Source organism: Myiozetetes cayanensis, unplaced genomic scaffold (genome assembly GCF_022539395.1).
Source record: "Myiozetetes cayanensis isolate MyiCay16 unplaced genomic scaffold, myiCay2020 scf53, whole genome shotgun sequence".
Classification (NCBI taxonomy): domain Eukaryota; kingdom Metazoa; phylum Chordata; class Aves; order Passeriformes; family Tyrannidae; genus Myiozetetes; species Myiozetetes cayanensis.
In genome coordinates, this window is record NW_026087776.1 from 121,523 (window position 1) to 135,600 (window position 14,078).

Here is a 14,078-nt window from a genome sequence, read left to right on the forward strand (position 1 = left end):
CAAACAATTCCATGAATCCACGAGAACAGGGACCCTGGAAAGCCTGCCCTCTGACATTGCTCTGGAGGTGGTGGCAGTAGGTCTGTGGGCAGCCCTGGAGCGTGGTCCCCACTCCTCATTGCCACAGGTGTGTTTGCAAAAATCAGTCCTGAAGGTCACCCAAGTGCCAGGGACTGGCACAGCTCATGGCCTGGGAGAATCCTGGCTGTGCCTGGGGCAGGGATGATCTGGGACCAGGGGCCAGGTGGGATCTGGGGTTATTCTGCCTGGCCTGGGGTTTGATTCCTGCAGGAATCCACATCCCACTGGGCTCAAGGCACTGGGAGCTTTGTGCCCCTGCCAGTCAGAGCCTCACCTTGCCCTGGCTGTGTCCTGGGTCCACGAGTGACCATGGGCACCAGGGGCAGGGAATGTTCCCCACGGGCCAAGTGGCATTTTCTGATGTCCAGCCCTGAACACCAAACCTCTGCTCCTCTGTGTCCTGTTTTGTGGCTCTCTAACCCAGTCCCCTGAAAGGTGATGGTTTTTCTCCACCCCCAGGATCTTGCCAGGGACATTTCAGCAGGTTTTTGGGTCGGATGGGGCTTTTTTTTTTGGCTGGATGGATCTGGCATGTTGGACACACAGAATGAGGTGCAGGACTGTCCAGCCAGGCTCCTGTGACAGAATCACCACAAGGACAGAAGGTCCAGCCCTCAATGTGCTCTCTGTGTGAGACACAACCCCACCACACTCACAGACAGGGGAGAAATTTGGGTCAAAGCCACCAACACTGTCACTGAACAGGGAAAGAAGGGGGAGCAGGGGGAGTCACGAACTTGGCTTTGTTTCTTGGGCCTCAGAAGCCAAGAAGGGAAAGAAACCATCCAAGAACAGGCAAACTGGCATCCTCAAAGCAGAACACTCTGCTTCTGGCATTTGCTTGCAAAATCAAGACACTCTTTGGAGAATTTTATTGCTTCAAACCTACAAACAAGACAAGAACTGCAGTGCAAGACACAACCAGCGAGCTGGGGGATCTCTGGCTCTGTCCCTGACCTAGAGGGGGGTTCTGGCCTTTATTCAGTGCTGAACACTCACATTTGGGGGATGCTGAGCTGAGCTGGGCACAGCAGGTGGGACCTGACTGATGGCATTGCTGCCTCAGGGGGGATGGTGTCACCCAGGGCTGGTGTCACTCAGGGCTGGTGTCACACAGGGCTGGTGTCACCCAGGGCTGGTGTCACTCAGGGCTGGTGTCACCCAGGGCTGGTGTCACCCAGGGCTGGTGTCCCCCAGGGCTGCAGTTCTGGCTGCCCCAGCTCACCCAGCTCCGGCTCCCCGAGGTGGCTGAGGCTGTTCTGGCTCCAGCGAGGAACGTGCTCAGTCCCTGGAGGCAGCGATCCGGTCCACCTGCAAAAAGGACAGGCAGCCATAAAAACAACAGCCCTGGGAGCAAGGGGCGGGGGGTTGGGTCATGTTCTGGTTCCAGCTCTGGCCAGGGGGTCCAGCGCCCACAAACTGGCACCGGGGTCGCCCTGGCAGGAGGAGGGGACAGGGGTGGCACCCCTGGAGATAAAGGGGTTTCAGGGTTTTCTGGGGTGTTAGTGCTGGGTGAGACAAAGGAGGACTTTGTGTGTGCAGGGAGAGGATCCAGACTTGGTGGGATTACTCAGTGCAAGGGAAATACTGCGGGACAATTCAGCACAGAGGGGGGTTAATCCCTGCTCCTGAGGCACATCAGAGCTCCACTTCCCTTTGTGGCCCCTCTGTAAACCACTGTGGGGTTCAATGCCACCTCCCCTGCACCTCTGGGACTGTGGGGGGAGTCTGCAAACAGCCCTCAGGGGGAGCTGGGTGCTGGTGAGGCAGAGATGGCATTTTGGGGACACTCTGTACAGCTCCATCAAAACACGCTGGGCAGGCTGGGCTCAGGCTCAGGCCAGCACTGAAAGGGTCTTGGCTGTTGTTTCTCTGTGAGAGCACCTTGCACTGGAACCTCTGGGCAAGCTGTGGCTCCTGAGGGACCAAGAGGCTGGGCCTGAACCCCCAAACCCACCTGGGGGAGGGCAGGCACAGGGTCTGTGCCACATCACAGCCTGCTCTGAGAATGCCTGTGGGCCACCCAGGACCCCCTGATTTGAGCTCTGCTTCCCATTCCCCTTCTGGGAAGCAGCACCCACAGGCTGTGTGGCCTCAGGAGCAGCTGCAGCTCCTCCTCTATTTCTCCCAGTTGTAGAATAATGGCAGGTATTTCCCTTTGGAGTGGAACTGTCCACAGTGCCCTCCACAGCCACTGAAAGAAGCAGGAAGTGTCACAGAGAGCAGCATTCCCAGGGCTGGGAGTCCTTTCCCTGCTTGTTCCTGCCGATGAGAGAAGTGTTTCTGGGTTGCTGCTCCACGGTGTTAAAGCCCAGGTCTTGCTGAAGTTCTTTTTTTTCCTACACTAAAGCGGCTCCAGAGCAGCTTTTGTCGGAGCTGTGCCCAGCGTGACTCCAGCTGCTCACATCCCGCTGATGCATCAAAGAGAGAAAGCTACAGATGAGTTACTTGGTTTATTGCTCTTCCATATCGGCCGTGACACGCCTGGGACACCCAAACGGGAGGGTGAGTGTGAGATGCAGAGCACTCCTTGGAGGGACGGGGCAGATTTTAAGCTGCGAAGGGTTTAGGAGTGGGTTTGAGATCCCGCTCTGTCCGACCCGCTGTGCCTCCAGTGGCACAGAGGAGGAGGAGGAGGAGCACTGCCCTTCTCTCCTGGCCCGGGGTGTGACACATCCAGGGTCACAGGGGCTGTGACTCCTCACGGTTTGGCTCAGCAGGAGTTTTTTCCCGCACGTGTCGTTCCCAGCTTCGTGCAACTCTGAAATCCCCCCCGGAATTCCAGCCGGAGCCTCAGGTTCGATGTTGAGCCCCCAGGGAGGCCACTCTGGGAACGTGAACATCCTGCCCGGCGTGGGGATCGTGTGCCTTCAGCTTCCTCAGGGTGGCCCAGCTGGGGCTCGGTTGGATCCAAGAGAATTCCAGCGGTCAGCAGTTCCAAGGCTGGGCTCGGGAAAGCCTCTCTTGGGAAAGCCTCTCTTCCCGGGGACAAGAAATGCCAGCAGGAACGCGAGTCCCTGCCACAGTTTACAGTGGAATGGTCCGGCCACGGCCCACGGGGGCCACTGTGTCTGTCCTGGCCGTGCCCCTGCTCTGCGCTCCTGCTGGAGGGGAGGTTTTGTAGCTCCAGCTGGGTTTTCCCGGTGTCCACGTGTGCTCACAGCCCTGGAGGGTGGCTTTGGATACAAAACCAGCTTCAGGCGCATCCCCGTGTCCTGCCCAGTGCTGGGGGCCACAGGCACCCCCTGGGAGCTCCAGGAAGGATGCTCTGAGCTCGGGCACCAGCAGGGAGGGGAGGCAGCGGATCCTTCCCCACGGTGACGTGAAGGGGGGGCTGCCAGAGCCTGCCATCCCCTGCAGTGTCCCATCCCTGTCCTGCTCTGCCTGGGAGGCTCCTGCCACCCCCTCCCCTGGACCTCTCGCTGGGCACAGAGGGGATGGGGGGAGCAGGGAGGGCTCAGCTGCATCCCTGCAGCGTTCCTGACTGCTCCTCTCAGCAGGAGCTGCAGCAGCACTTCGGTGCTGCCGAGGTTTGCCTGGTGCGGGTAATTTTGTCCTTAACAAGGGGTCTGGGTGCCCTCCCACCCTCTGAACGTCCTGCCGTGCTGGCACCCGTCCCGTGTGTCCCCCAGAGCCCTGGGGAGCCTGCCTGGGCTGAGCCCTGGGCTGGGGTGCTGGGAGTGCCCCGGTGTGTCTGGGCTGGCAGCACCCCGGGTTCCAGCTCTGCTGCTGCTCCTGGCCAGGCACAGCCCAGCAGCTCGTTCGTTTAACCTGTTCCCACAGGAATCCCTAAGGACCATGGGAACGTGCTTTATCTGGCCTAAACAATAAAGAACAAGATTGAGGAGAGGGAAGGAGTCCTGTCCTGCCTGATTTGTGGGTCTGATTTTCCTCTGAGGCCAGGTCACCTCCTCAGCACTGAACGGACCATCCTGTCGAGCCAGCTTTCCTTCTCAAGTTATCCCAGTCAGCTGATAAAGGCATGGAAACAGGTCAGGAGCAGCCTCTCGTCAAGCACACAGGGTGGGTTTGGGGTCAGGCTTGCAGAAACACAGCTTTGATGTCTGAGCTGGAGCTGCAGAAGTGTCCGAGTGCCATGTCAGGCTGTGCCTCCGATGGGGGCAGATGCTCTTGGATTGCTCTTGGATGCTCTTGGATGCTCTTGGATTGCTCTTGGATGCTCTTGGACGTCCCTGCAGCCTCTCTGGCCATGTCTGGTTGTGCCACTGAAGCAGCACCGAAGGATTTGCCTTCTGGGAGAGGACAGTGCTGGTCTCCTGTCTGGTAAGTGCAGAGCACTCTGTGCTCCCGGGGTGCTCCCACTCCTCTGACAGGAGCTTGGGGTGCCCTCGGGGCCCTGTGGGCACAGATTGCTCAAACCAGCCTGTGAACAGCAGCTGCCCTGGGCAGCAGAGAAGGTGTAAGGATGGCTCCAGTGCAAACCAGTGGGAAGCAGCACCCTGGGATCTGGAATCAGTTCTGCAAGCAAAACACCCCTTCCCTGTCCTGTGTCCAGCCAAACGTTGCTGCACAGCAGCCTCCTTCCAAACTTTTCCATGTCCAAAGGGGTCTTTTCCCTATGGACTGTGCTCTGAGCAGCTTACAGTGACCTGAGAACTGGCTGTTTTTGGGGGGCAGGTGCCATTTCTCTGCTCTGTGGGGGCATTTGCTGTGTGTGTGCCCCAGCTGTGCTCTGCAGTGGTGAAAAGCATTTACCAGAGAGCAAGAGCACAGGGTGTGGAAAATACACCATTCCCAGGCTCTTGGCCATGCACAGCCCTCCCAAAAGCACGGGTGAGCACCACTTTATACCAGTGAAGGTAAACAGAGGCAAATTAAAGGAGCTGCCATGGGTGTGTAGAGGCAGCAGAGGGCTGAGGCTCAGCTCTGCCCGTGCTGGGAGTCCACACACTGTGGAGAGGTGAGGGGACGTGGCAGGGAGCAGGTTGCTCTAGAGGGGCCCAGGAGAGCTCTGGAGCAGACAATCTACTGTAATTTATTCAAACCAAACGCTTATGCCTTCCTTTGAGTCCCTCTTGGCTTCTGGGAGCTCATTTATCTGCAAATGTCAGCTCGTCTGAGACAAACGGGGCACGATGGGAGCGTTTCTGTGCACGGGGCCTGCAGGTCTCTGGCCCTGTGTCTGACTGCTCTTTGCCACATCAGGATGTAAGGAAATGGTTTCCTGGCAGCCAGAGCTGAGGACTGACCCGAGAAGGACCCAGCCTGTGGCCTTTTGCAGCTGCCTCCCCACTGCCACCTTCTCAGCTGGAATGAGACCTGCTGTGTTGATGTGAGGGTGTGGCTGGCCCAGGTGGGGCAACTGGAGCTCCTCAGGGTCCAGCCCTTGGGGTGAAGGACAGAAAGAGGGGTGCCCTGTCCCCTCCCTGGGGTGCCTGGAGGTGCCACCAGCCCGTGCCAGCAGCTGCCACGTCGCAGCCCTCAGTGGTGCAGAGCCAGGAGCAGTTGGTGTTTGGGGACAGACCGAGGCTGGAGCCACTTCAGGCACCCACCGACTTCCCAGGACGAGTCCTTGCACTATTCCCTGCTCCTTCTGGGCAGCTGTGACCCCAGCCATGCCAAGGACCTGTGTTTGTTGCTGGTTATCCCTGCAGAGCCGAGCAGAGTCCTGTTCCCAGCTCTTGCTGTGCTCCCAAGGCCACACGAGCCTCGTTCCAAAGGCAGAGGAGCCTCCTGACCTTTCAGTGCTGCCACTTGGAGGGGCATTGGAGAGAGGAGGAGTCTGAGCTGCTCACTTTAACAAAACAAACAGATGTGTTTGATGCTGCTCCCCCGGAGAGGTGAAGATCCCTGAGGAAATGAATCCAAACGAATGCTCCCACTGGAGCAGGGGTGGAATTTCAGACAGCCTTTTGTCACTGTGGGTTTCCCTTCCCAAGTCACCCAGGCATTTTTCAGCCATGACTGAGCCCCCAGCTGTTGTCTGACCAGAACATGCCCTTAATTGTACCAGCTCAGCAGCTCTGGGGCTGCTTTGTGCAGCTGCCTGGCCCTGCCCTACCCAGACAGGGCTCTGTCTTGGAAAAGAAACCAGGAATTTCAGAAGCTGTGGAATGTGTGTAATATCCACTGAGCACAAAGTCAGGTATGGGCTGTGCTGGCTGTGACTGGTCTCACTTAGTGACAGAAAGCAGGTAATTAAATAAGAATTAAGGTGCAGAAGGTAACAGGAACAGTTCTGCCTCGGGGGGATTTCATGGCCTTTCCTGGAGAGTGGAAAAAAATCACGGTTGGGAAAGGGAGGTGAAATTCAGGCTGTGCCTCTGCCCTGAAAGCAGCCTGGCTGGGCAAGGGGGGAGAGTTAAAGCCCCGAGGTTTTCTGCTTTGAACACCCTACCCTGAACTTCCACAGGGGTTACACCTGTTCTCAGAGCATCCAACTAAAGACCAGCAATTCCATTTGTTTCATGTAGGGCACTTGATTTTATTCAAAGGGTGAGATACAAAAAAAGTAAGCAAAAAAAGACAAAACCCAAAATTGTAAAACACTACAGACAAAAAGTAAGACATCTTCTGCATACAGCACACGACAGGAAACACGGTACAGTCTGGTCCCCACAACCCAAAGCCAGCTGGAAATGTACAGAAGAGGCAGAGAGATCTACAGGGGAGGAGACGTGGGGTTTGCCACCAAAATGTCTATTTACAGAAACTGAATTGAAGGCAAAGAGTTTTCTTTCCTTTTTATGCAACCCAAACACTTCTTTGTTCCGTCTTCTTCCTGTTCCTGACGGAGAGGAGGGACTTCCATGCTTTGAGGCAAGTTTGGTACATTCAGGTAGGATCTAAAATCAGCCACAGCTAAACACTGACGTGCTACTCAAGCCCTGAACTTCAGTCCCTCCCTGCATCCAGCTCGGGCCACCAGGCACCTACTCCTGGCACCAGGGACAGCTAGAGAGGGGGAAAGCCCAGTTCTGCACTTGGGCTGGTTTTGCTCACACCTTTAGGTGTTCCACTGTGCAGCTTAACCAAACCTGTGGGGCTGGGCTGGGCTTAAGGCTCTGAACTGAGGGTTCCATGCCAGGTCTGGGAGCTCTGTCCCATGGGGCTGGGGAAGGGGCTGTGGGAAGCTTTTGGCTCTCTCAGTACAGGGGGGTTGAGCCTGACCCAGTAAGGGTGTCCAGGCAGGATTTTGGACAGAAGGGTCCTCCAAGAGGAGATGGATCTGCCCTGTCTGTGCTGCACCTCAGGAGGACAGGGCCACCCAGACACTGCTCTGGAGAGCAGTGCTGACTCCTCTGACAAATCTGGGAAAGAGCTGTTCATGGCCCTTCTGCAGGGAAACCTTGCTGACATATATTCCATATATTCCATGTGCAGCCTAATTTCACATGTGTGTGTGTGGAATCTTCCTGTCAGCGTGGAATCTGTCTGGGACCCACTGGGCAGAAACGACGTGTGCTGAGCTGGAAGTGCTCTGGTCTTTGGTAATTAAAACCCCCTAAGACCCACGGGCTTGTGCTCCCCTTTGAGGGGAGGAAAACACAGTTATTCACATCAAAATAAACTGTGACCAAAGGAAGAGGAATAGGAGCTGCTACTCCAGATGGGAAGGCTTTTATCTGTATTTACCTGTGGCTCAATTTTAGAGACAGGGCTACCGAATTTTTTTCAACACTTCAGTGAGGAAGGAGAGAATTTTACTGGCTCAGTAAGCAAAACATTCATTTGGGAGAGCAGAAGACTGACTGGCTGTTAATAAATATCACGAGACATTCTAAGAGTTTTCTAAGGAAAAGAGAAACATCATCTGTTCATCAAAATGCAACACATGGACAAAATGAGGTAAGGAAAGCTAAAAGAGTCCTTTGTACATTCTCACTTCACACTGCATGGCAACAACAACAACAGCGAGATGCTGAACGGGCTCCCCTGCCATGCCCAGCAGGGAGATTCTTCATACAGGTGTGCTCCAGAGCATCCTGGGAGATGGAGCCCTACAACACCCACAGCCTCGTGGCAAGGAGCTACTAAACCTCTGTTTTGGCAGGCCAAGAGCTGCACACACTGCAGGCAGTTTGCTGCAGGGGGTGGGGTGGACACCTCCTGCCCCCCTGAGCCTCGGGAGTTCAGTGCCCTCCCTCCCAAGGAGCAGGGATTTGTCTGTCACAGCACAAACCCCACGAGCTCAGCACTGTCTGTACAGCTAGGCTGATGGGGGAGTGTCAGACTGAGCATTTCCAACTCAGACTCCTGTTCTTTGGTCCTCTTTGTACACGACTTTCATAAACATTTAACAGCCTGCAACGACGAATTTTACAGAACAGCGACTGGTATCTAACAGGGGGGTCTGCCCCCCTTTGCTGGCAGACCTGGCAAGCTGGTGGGCTCTGTGCAAGGCAGGGGAAAAGCAAGGCCTGCTGCAATCAGGGAAGGAGATCTGAAATCATCCTCTTGCAGGGTTGTTTGACAGGAGATCCCAACCCAAGGACACAGGAGTGGGACACTGCACCTCCCTGTGCTGGGGGGGGATCCAGGGGAGAGCCCTGCCTGGATCCAGCCCCCCACAGGAAAGGTTTGCAGTTTCTCTTAAGCTAGTTGGGTGGGAGGAGGAGGAGGAGGAGGAGGAGGAGGAAGAGGAGTTGTCTTTCAACCAGTTAGCACTAAACATGCCTTGTTTCTTCCTCAAGGACAATCATCATCTCCAACTGAAGCAGGGAGAGCTACTGGTCATGTCTAGGCAGAGGCTCAGCTGTCATGGGGCAGTGCCTCATACACAGCATCTGCTCAACTAAAATGCAGTATTTACTACTTTGTTCTTAAACAGACACTGGCAGCACAATGTGTTCATAAATTAATAGTCTGGATATGACAGATTAATAAACACATACGTTGGTTTTGAGAAGTTGTTTCCAGGCACGCGGTTTTCACACTCATAACAAAACTGAGCCTTGAGCTGATGCTGAATTGAAGTGAAACAATCACTGTGGGTTTCTCTGAAAGTAGAATTGCTACAGAGCCTTTGGGAACACCTGGATCTGAGCAGGCATGGAGCAGCCTGGATCACTGCTCAGCAGTGTCACCCTGTGCCAGGGGAAGCAGGACTTACAGTCCCCAACCACTGCACTTGCCAAAGCCGTTTCTCAGGGGCAGAGAGGACCTGCAATATTCACTTTACACCTTGTAGCCTGGTTTTTCTTTCATGGTGCCTGTGTAAGGCTAATTCAAATTCCCAGCGAGATGGTGGGAAATTCACCTTTTTGCATTAGGAAATACACAGCAACTGCCCTTTGAACAAGTCAGGTTTTAAGTCCTGAGGGCATATTTTCCATGTCATTTCTGATTCTCTGCAAGCTGGTTATAAAACTGTTCCCAGGGTGTTTATTTCTGTCACGTCTATGGAGCCTTTTTATCCCCTTCAATTTTAAACCAGCTGAATTTGACACATAAAAACTGCTGCTAAATAAACCAGAGCCCCTGATGTCATTAGGGGACTTTGTCTATGTAAGCCTCAAGAAGGAGCTTTAGTGCCATCTCTGCTGGAGGGACACAGGGTAAAAATACAGAAGTACATCCAGACCAGTGAGTGACCTGCAGCAAAAACACCTGCACAAAGCTGGGCCCTTCAGGTGTGTTACAGCCCCCCAGTGCTCAGCACAGGAAGAGTTCCACGTGTTTAAAAAACACCCAGCCAAGAGCAAGAGCAAACAGCAGCACAAAGCCAGCACTGGTCACTGCTCCTCTTCCCCCCCAGTGCTCCCATCACACCCAGTGTCCCCCTGGGCACAGCAGCTCTGTGCTGGTGTCACACAGGGCTGTGGCCACCCAGCCCACACGAGATTGTCACTTGCTATGTTTTTGGCATAGATAAAATCCTGCTGAAGCAAAGTTACTTCCTTGGCACATTCCCCACGTGCCCAGAATCGAGGAGGTCGTGACGGGGGCAGTTGGATTCCCTTCTGTACACGAGGCAGAAATTTACCCCAAAGGCTTGTTTACAGTTTCATCCCCTGGTAAAATATCTGCACAAGCATGACCAGCACCAGCTCTTGTTCCAGTTGTATATTCTGGTGTCCTGCTTCACTGCCTGAGAGCATGACAGGTGATTAATTCATTCAGTGGTTTCTCATCAATGACTGGAATGAGCCACACTGGGGCAGAGACAATGACATCAGCTCAAAGAAAAGTGGAGGGCCCTTGACCTACAAGACTCAGTAATCTTTAAGAAAACCATTTAACATCTTTCATGGAAGTCTATTGTTCAAAAAAACCCAAAGCTATTATTGACATTGCATGTGGAATCAACTGGACAATCACTAATGTAATGGAATTATGGTGATCTTATACACAAACAATGATTTACCAAAATAAGATTTACCTAGGGGGCTTTAAAATCAAGTTATTTTGGTACCAAAAAAAGTCTTTCATTTAATTCCCCTTTGCCCCTATGATTCAGATGATCTTTCACTCTACAGTTACGGACTTGGCCAGATTTCTTGGAAAATCAACCTGCAGAGAGGGAGGAGAAAGAACAGGCTCGTGAGTATTTACACACTTTGTTTGTTTGTGTATAACTTTGTAACGTGTGGAACGTTTGCTCTGCTTTAAATTGAAAACAACTGCACACATTCTCATATTAATTTAGGACAATCAGTGCAGGGAAAAGTCCATCACCTTAATTGTTACTCCTCTGTCCAAAACCAAATGAGAAGAGGTCACTGATAGCAGGTCGAGGCCAGTGTCTGTATTAAGACCAAGTACCTAACACCAACAGACTGTTTGCAAACGCCCTTCTGAGGATTGTTACCTTCCTGTGAGCTCCCTGCCAGCCCTCCAGAACCTGTGAGCTCCTACCAGAGCAGACACTCAACTGCACCGACCCAGCCACGTGCACTGGGCTCCTCCCAGTTCTGCTCTGCCCCTCCAACCTGGCCCTTCCAGCAGCTCAAGCAGTTCCACAGGCAGCCCCCAGAGCCTTCCAGCCTCACCCAAGGCAGCTGTCCCAGCCCTGCAGGCAGCACACAGGAGAGCAGAAGGAAGCAGTGCTGTACTCACGTCGTATCCCCGGAGCACGGCGAGGTGGAAGGCCAGCAGCTGGAGGGGGATGACACTCAGGATCCCCTGCAGGCAGTCCACTGAGTGGGGAACCTTGATGGTTCTCTTGTTGTTCTTAATGGTCTCGATGTCTTCCTTGTCACAAATCACCACAGGTCGCCCCTGAGACAGAGGGAAACGTTGGAGCAAAGCAGGTCTGGAAGGTGCTTGTCTCGCTCTGTTCAGAGCATCAGCAGCAAAAGCTGATCACTTAACTGGGAACCCAACAGCTTCACATCCCCTGGGCAGCCCTGGAGGGTATTTCAGGGTTAACCAGACCACCCCAGGCTTCTGCAAGAACTGGCTCTTGAAATGCTCACAAGATTTACTGGGTTCACGCTTCGGGCAGTGACAATGAACAGTCTGGGAAGTGCTTCTCTATGAAAAGCAGCATTTCTGATGCCCTGCAAACACTGCCAGGTCCTCACCTGCCGTGCAATGACCTGCTGGAGGGCGTTCTGGCACTTGGCATAGGTGTGGTCTCTCATGATGATCATGATAACGGGCATCAGCTTGTCCACCAGTGCCAGCGGGCCGTGCTTCAGCTCCCCTGCCAGGATCCCCTCTGAGTGCATGTAGGTGATCTCTTTGATTTTCTAGGTGGGGGAAAAAAAAAAAATCCATAAAACTGGGAGCAAATTTGTGATTTTTTTTTTTTTTAACCATCTCTGTGGATTCTTCCACTTAGTAAGTTTTTAAAGCTTTGTGGCTCTCCTCGGATCCGACAGTCTCCTCAAATGTAAAAACTGCAATTTATGGGCTTGGAAAGTACACACTCAGCTTTGGATGGTGAGTGTTTCTGGAAATCTCATCCCAACAGATCAAAGACCTGGATTTATTAGGGTGCCCCAGTCTGTCACAATAAAGCATTCCCAGTGTGAATGGGGAAAACACACCCTTTGTAGCCAAACTTGGAAATGGTTTGGCTGGAAGGGAATTTAAAGCCCATCCAGTCCCACCTCCTGCCATAGGCAGGGACACCTCCCACTCTCCCAGGCTGCTCCAAGCTGGCCTTGGACACTTGCAGGGATGGGGCAGCCACAGCTTCTCTGGGCACCCTGTGCCAGTGCCCTCCCTCTGACCCAGCGTGTTGGCCACACACCAGAGCTGTCAGCTGCATTCACAACTCCTGTAGTCCCTTCTTGCTCCCTGCACTGAGATCCAGAGTCCAAAGCTAAGTGTGTTTGAACCAGCTCTGTAATAAGGAAATCTCTTACCAGAGCTCCCTCCAGGCATGTGGCGTAGTGGTAGCCCCGTCCCATGATGAGGACTGACTTCTGATGGTACAGCTCCGTGGCCAGCTTCTGGATCTCATCATCCATGCTCAGCACCTCTTTGATTAAGTCTAAAAGGAAGGAGGAGAATCCAAATTGTGAGAATCCCAGTGACTGCTCAGCTGGGCCCTGGGGATGCCCTGGGTGAGCACAGCAAACGTGTCCTACCTGGCAGCCCCTTCAGCCCACGCATGATCTCCTTGCGCCGCTCCTGCATGGAGATCCTGTCGTCACACATCATCAGGGCAAACATCACCAGGGACACAAACTGGCTGGTGTAGGCCTGGGGGAGGAGGGGGAGAGAGAGGAAACGTGTCATTATGGCACCAACCAGGTAAAATCCTCGGGCCAGCTCTTGGCTTTACTCTTGACGTGGCACCAAGTGGCAGCTTTGGTTCCAGTTTAGTGAGGATGAACACGAAACTCCCAGGGCAAAGCTCCTCTGAGCAGAGCTCCAGGGGAGGCACACAATGATCTCCTCACACCCCAGGACAGTCAGATGCCACAACCAAGGTTTTACATTCTGAGATTCTCTGAGGACTACCAAACCCTGTTTTGTGAACACAGTTCGTCTTTCTTCACTGCAGGGAAATGCTGAAAACACTGGAGATGGGCAGACCCACTGCCTGGAGATGGACAGTGGGGGCCCATGACAACCAGCTGTAATTCCTTTGGACCTCAGTCAAGGTAAGTGATTTCCCACCTCCCCTCTTTAAGAGCAGATCCTGAACTCTTCACCTGGGTAAGGCTCCATCTGTGCCTACAGGGCCATGGTGTCACTGACTGTGGGGAAGAATCCCCTGCACAGGCAGTGAAATGCTCATATTGGGGCCATTCTATTCACAGAAACACGTGAGGGACACTCTCAAACAGCTGCTGCACAATTTGCCTTCTAAAGTCCCTGCAACACAAACATTATGAAATGGGCTTGGGGCCAGCCTGGGACTGAAGTCTCTTAGAAATAAGATTAAAGGTTTGTAGCATTTCTGCTCCCATTTCTAAGCAATGATCAAACAAACTTCCACGCTGCTCTGCTGGAGAGTTAAACAGCTCTGGAGGAATCCAGGAAAGCTTCAGTTATGCTGACCAGAGTCTGCTGTGGAATGGGAGCTGCTCTGCTTTGCTGCAGCTGGAGGTCACAGGAGCCCACAGCACCAAGCAGCCACACTAACATGCTTGGGCTGTTTAGAATATTCTCAAAGTGAAGTTCTGGGCAACCTGAGGGCAGAACCTTTTCAAGTTCCTTTTTCAAATATGCACAACTTTGGTAACTCCCCACACGAGCAGAGAAAAAAAACGCCATTTATCTCCAAACTGCACTGTGGGCCATGTGAGAACAACAGGGACAAACAACCCGTTCAAGGGTTTCTTGTAAGAGACTCGTGAATTTTCCATGATCAAATTCCCCAATGAACTACTAAACTCAAATGTGGTTTTTGGCTGAATTTATGTAACAGATTGACATCATCTCGCCTCTAAATATAACTAAACCAAAGCAGATTTCACCATGCAGAAGCACATCATCAAAATGAAACGCAGCAAAGCAAGTTATTTTGTACTGCAGCACATGGAGCCAGAATAATCCTGTGAGGTGGACACTGTTATTTTGTGAAAGACCATTCCACCACTTGCCAGAAGTACAGTCTTAATATCAGAGTTTCTTTG

The 14,078-nt window shown here is 53.1% G+C and overlaps 1 protein-coding gene across 2 annotated transcripts in view; it reads right to left on the minus strand.

Annotated features, from left to right (window-relative positions):
* Positions 1-930: 930 nt before the first annotated feature.
* The window catches only part of GFPT1 (glutamine--fructose-6-phosphate transaminase 1), a 36,450-nt gene continuing 23,302 nt past the window's right edge, over positions 931-14,078 (minus strand). The window contains exons 15-19 of one of the 2 annotated variants that reach the window (XM_050334418.1): positions 12,582-12,696; positions 12,357-12,484; positions 11,568-11,735; positions 11,101-11,262; positions 931-1,392 (exon numbers count right to left, since the gene is read on the minus strand). In XM_050334418.1, the coding sequence (XP_050190375.1) occupies positions 1,363-1,392; positions 11,101-11,262; positions 11,568-11,735; positions 12,357-12,484; positions 12,582-12,696 (603 nt within the window). In that variant the 3' untranslated portion in view covers positions 931-1,362. Of the gene's footprint in view, positions 1,393-6,501; positions 10,555-11,100; positions 11,263-11,567; positions 11,736-12,356; positions 12,485-12,581; positions 12,697-14,078 lie in introns of those variants that run through there. The other variant, XM_050334417.1, reaches the window with a different exon arrangement.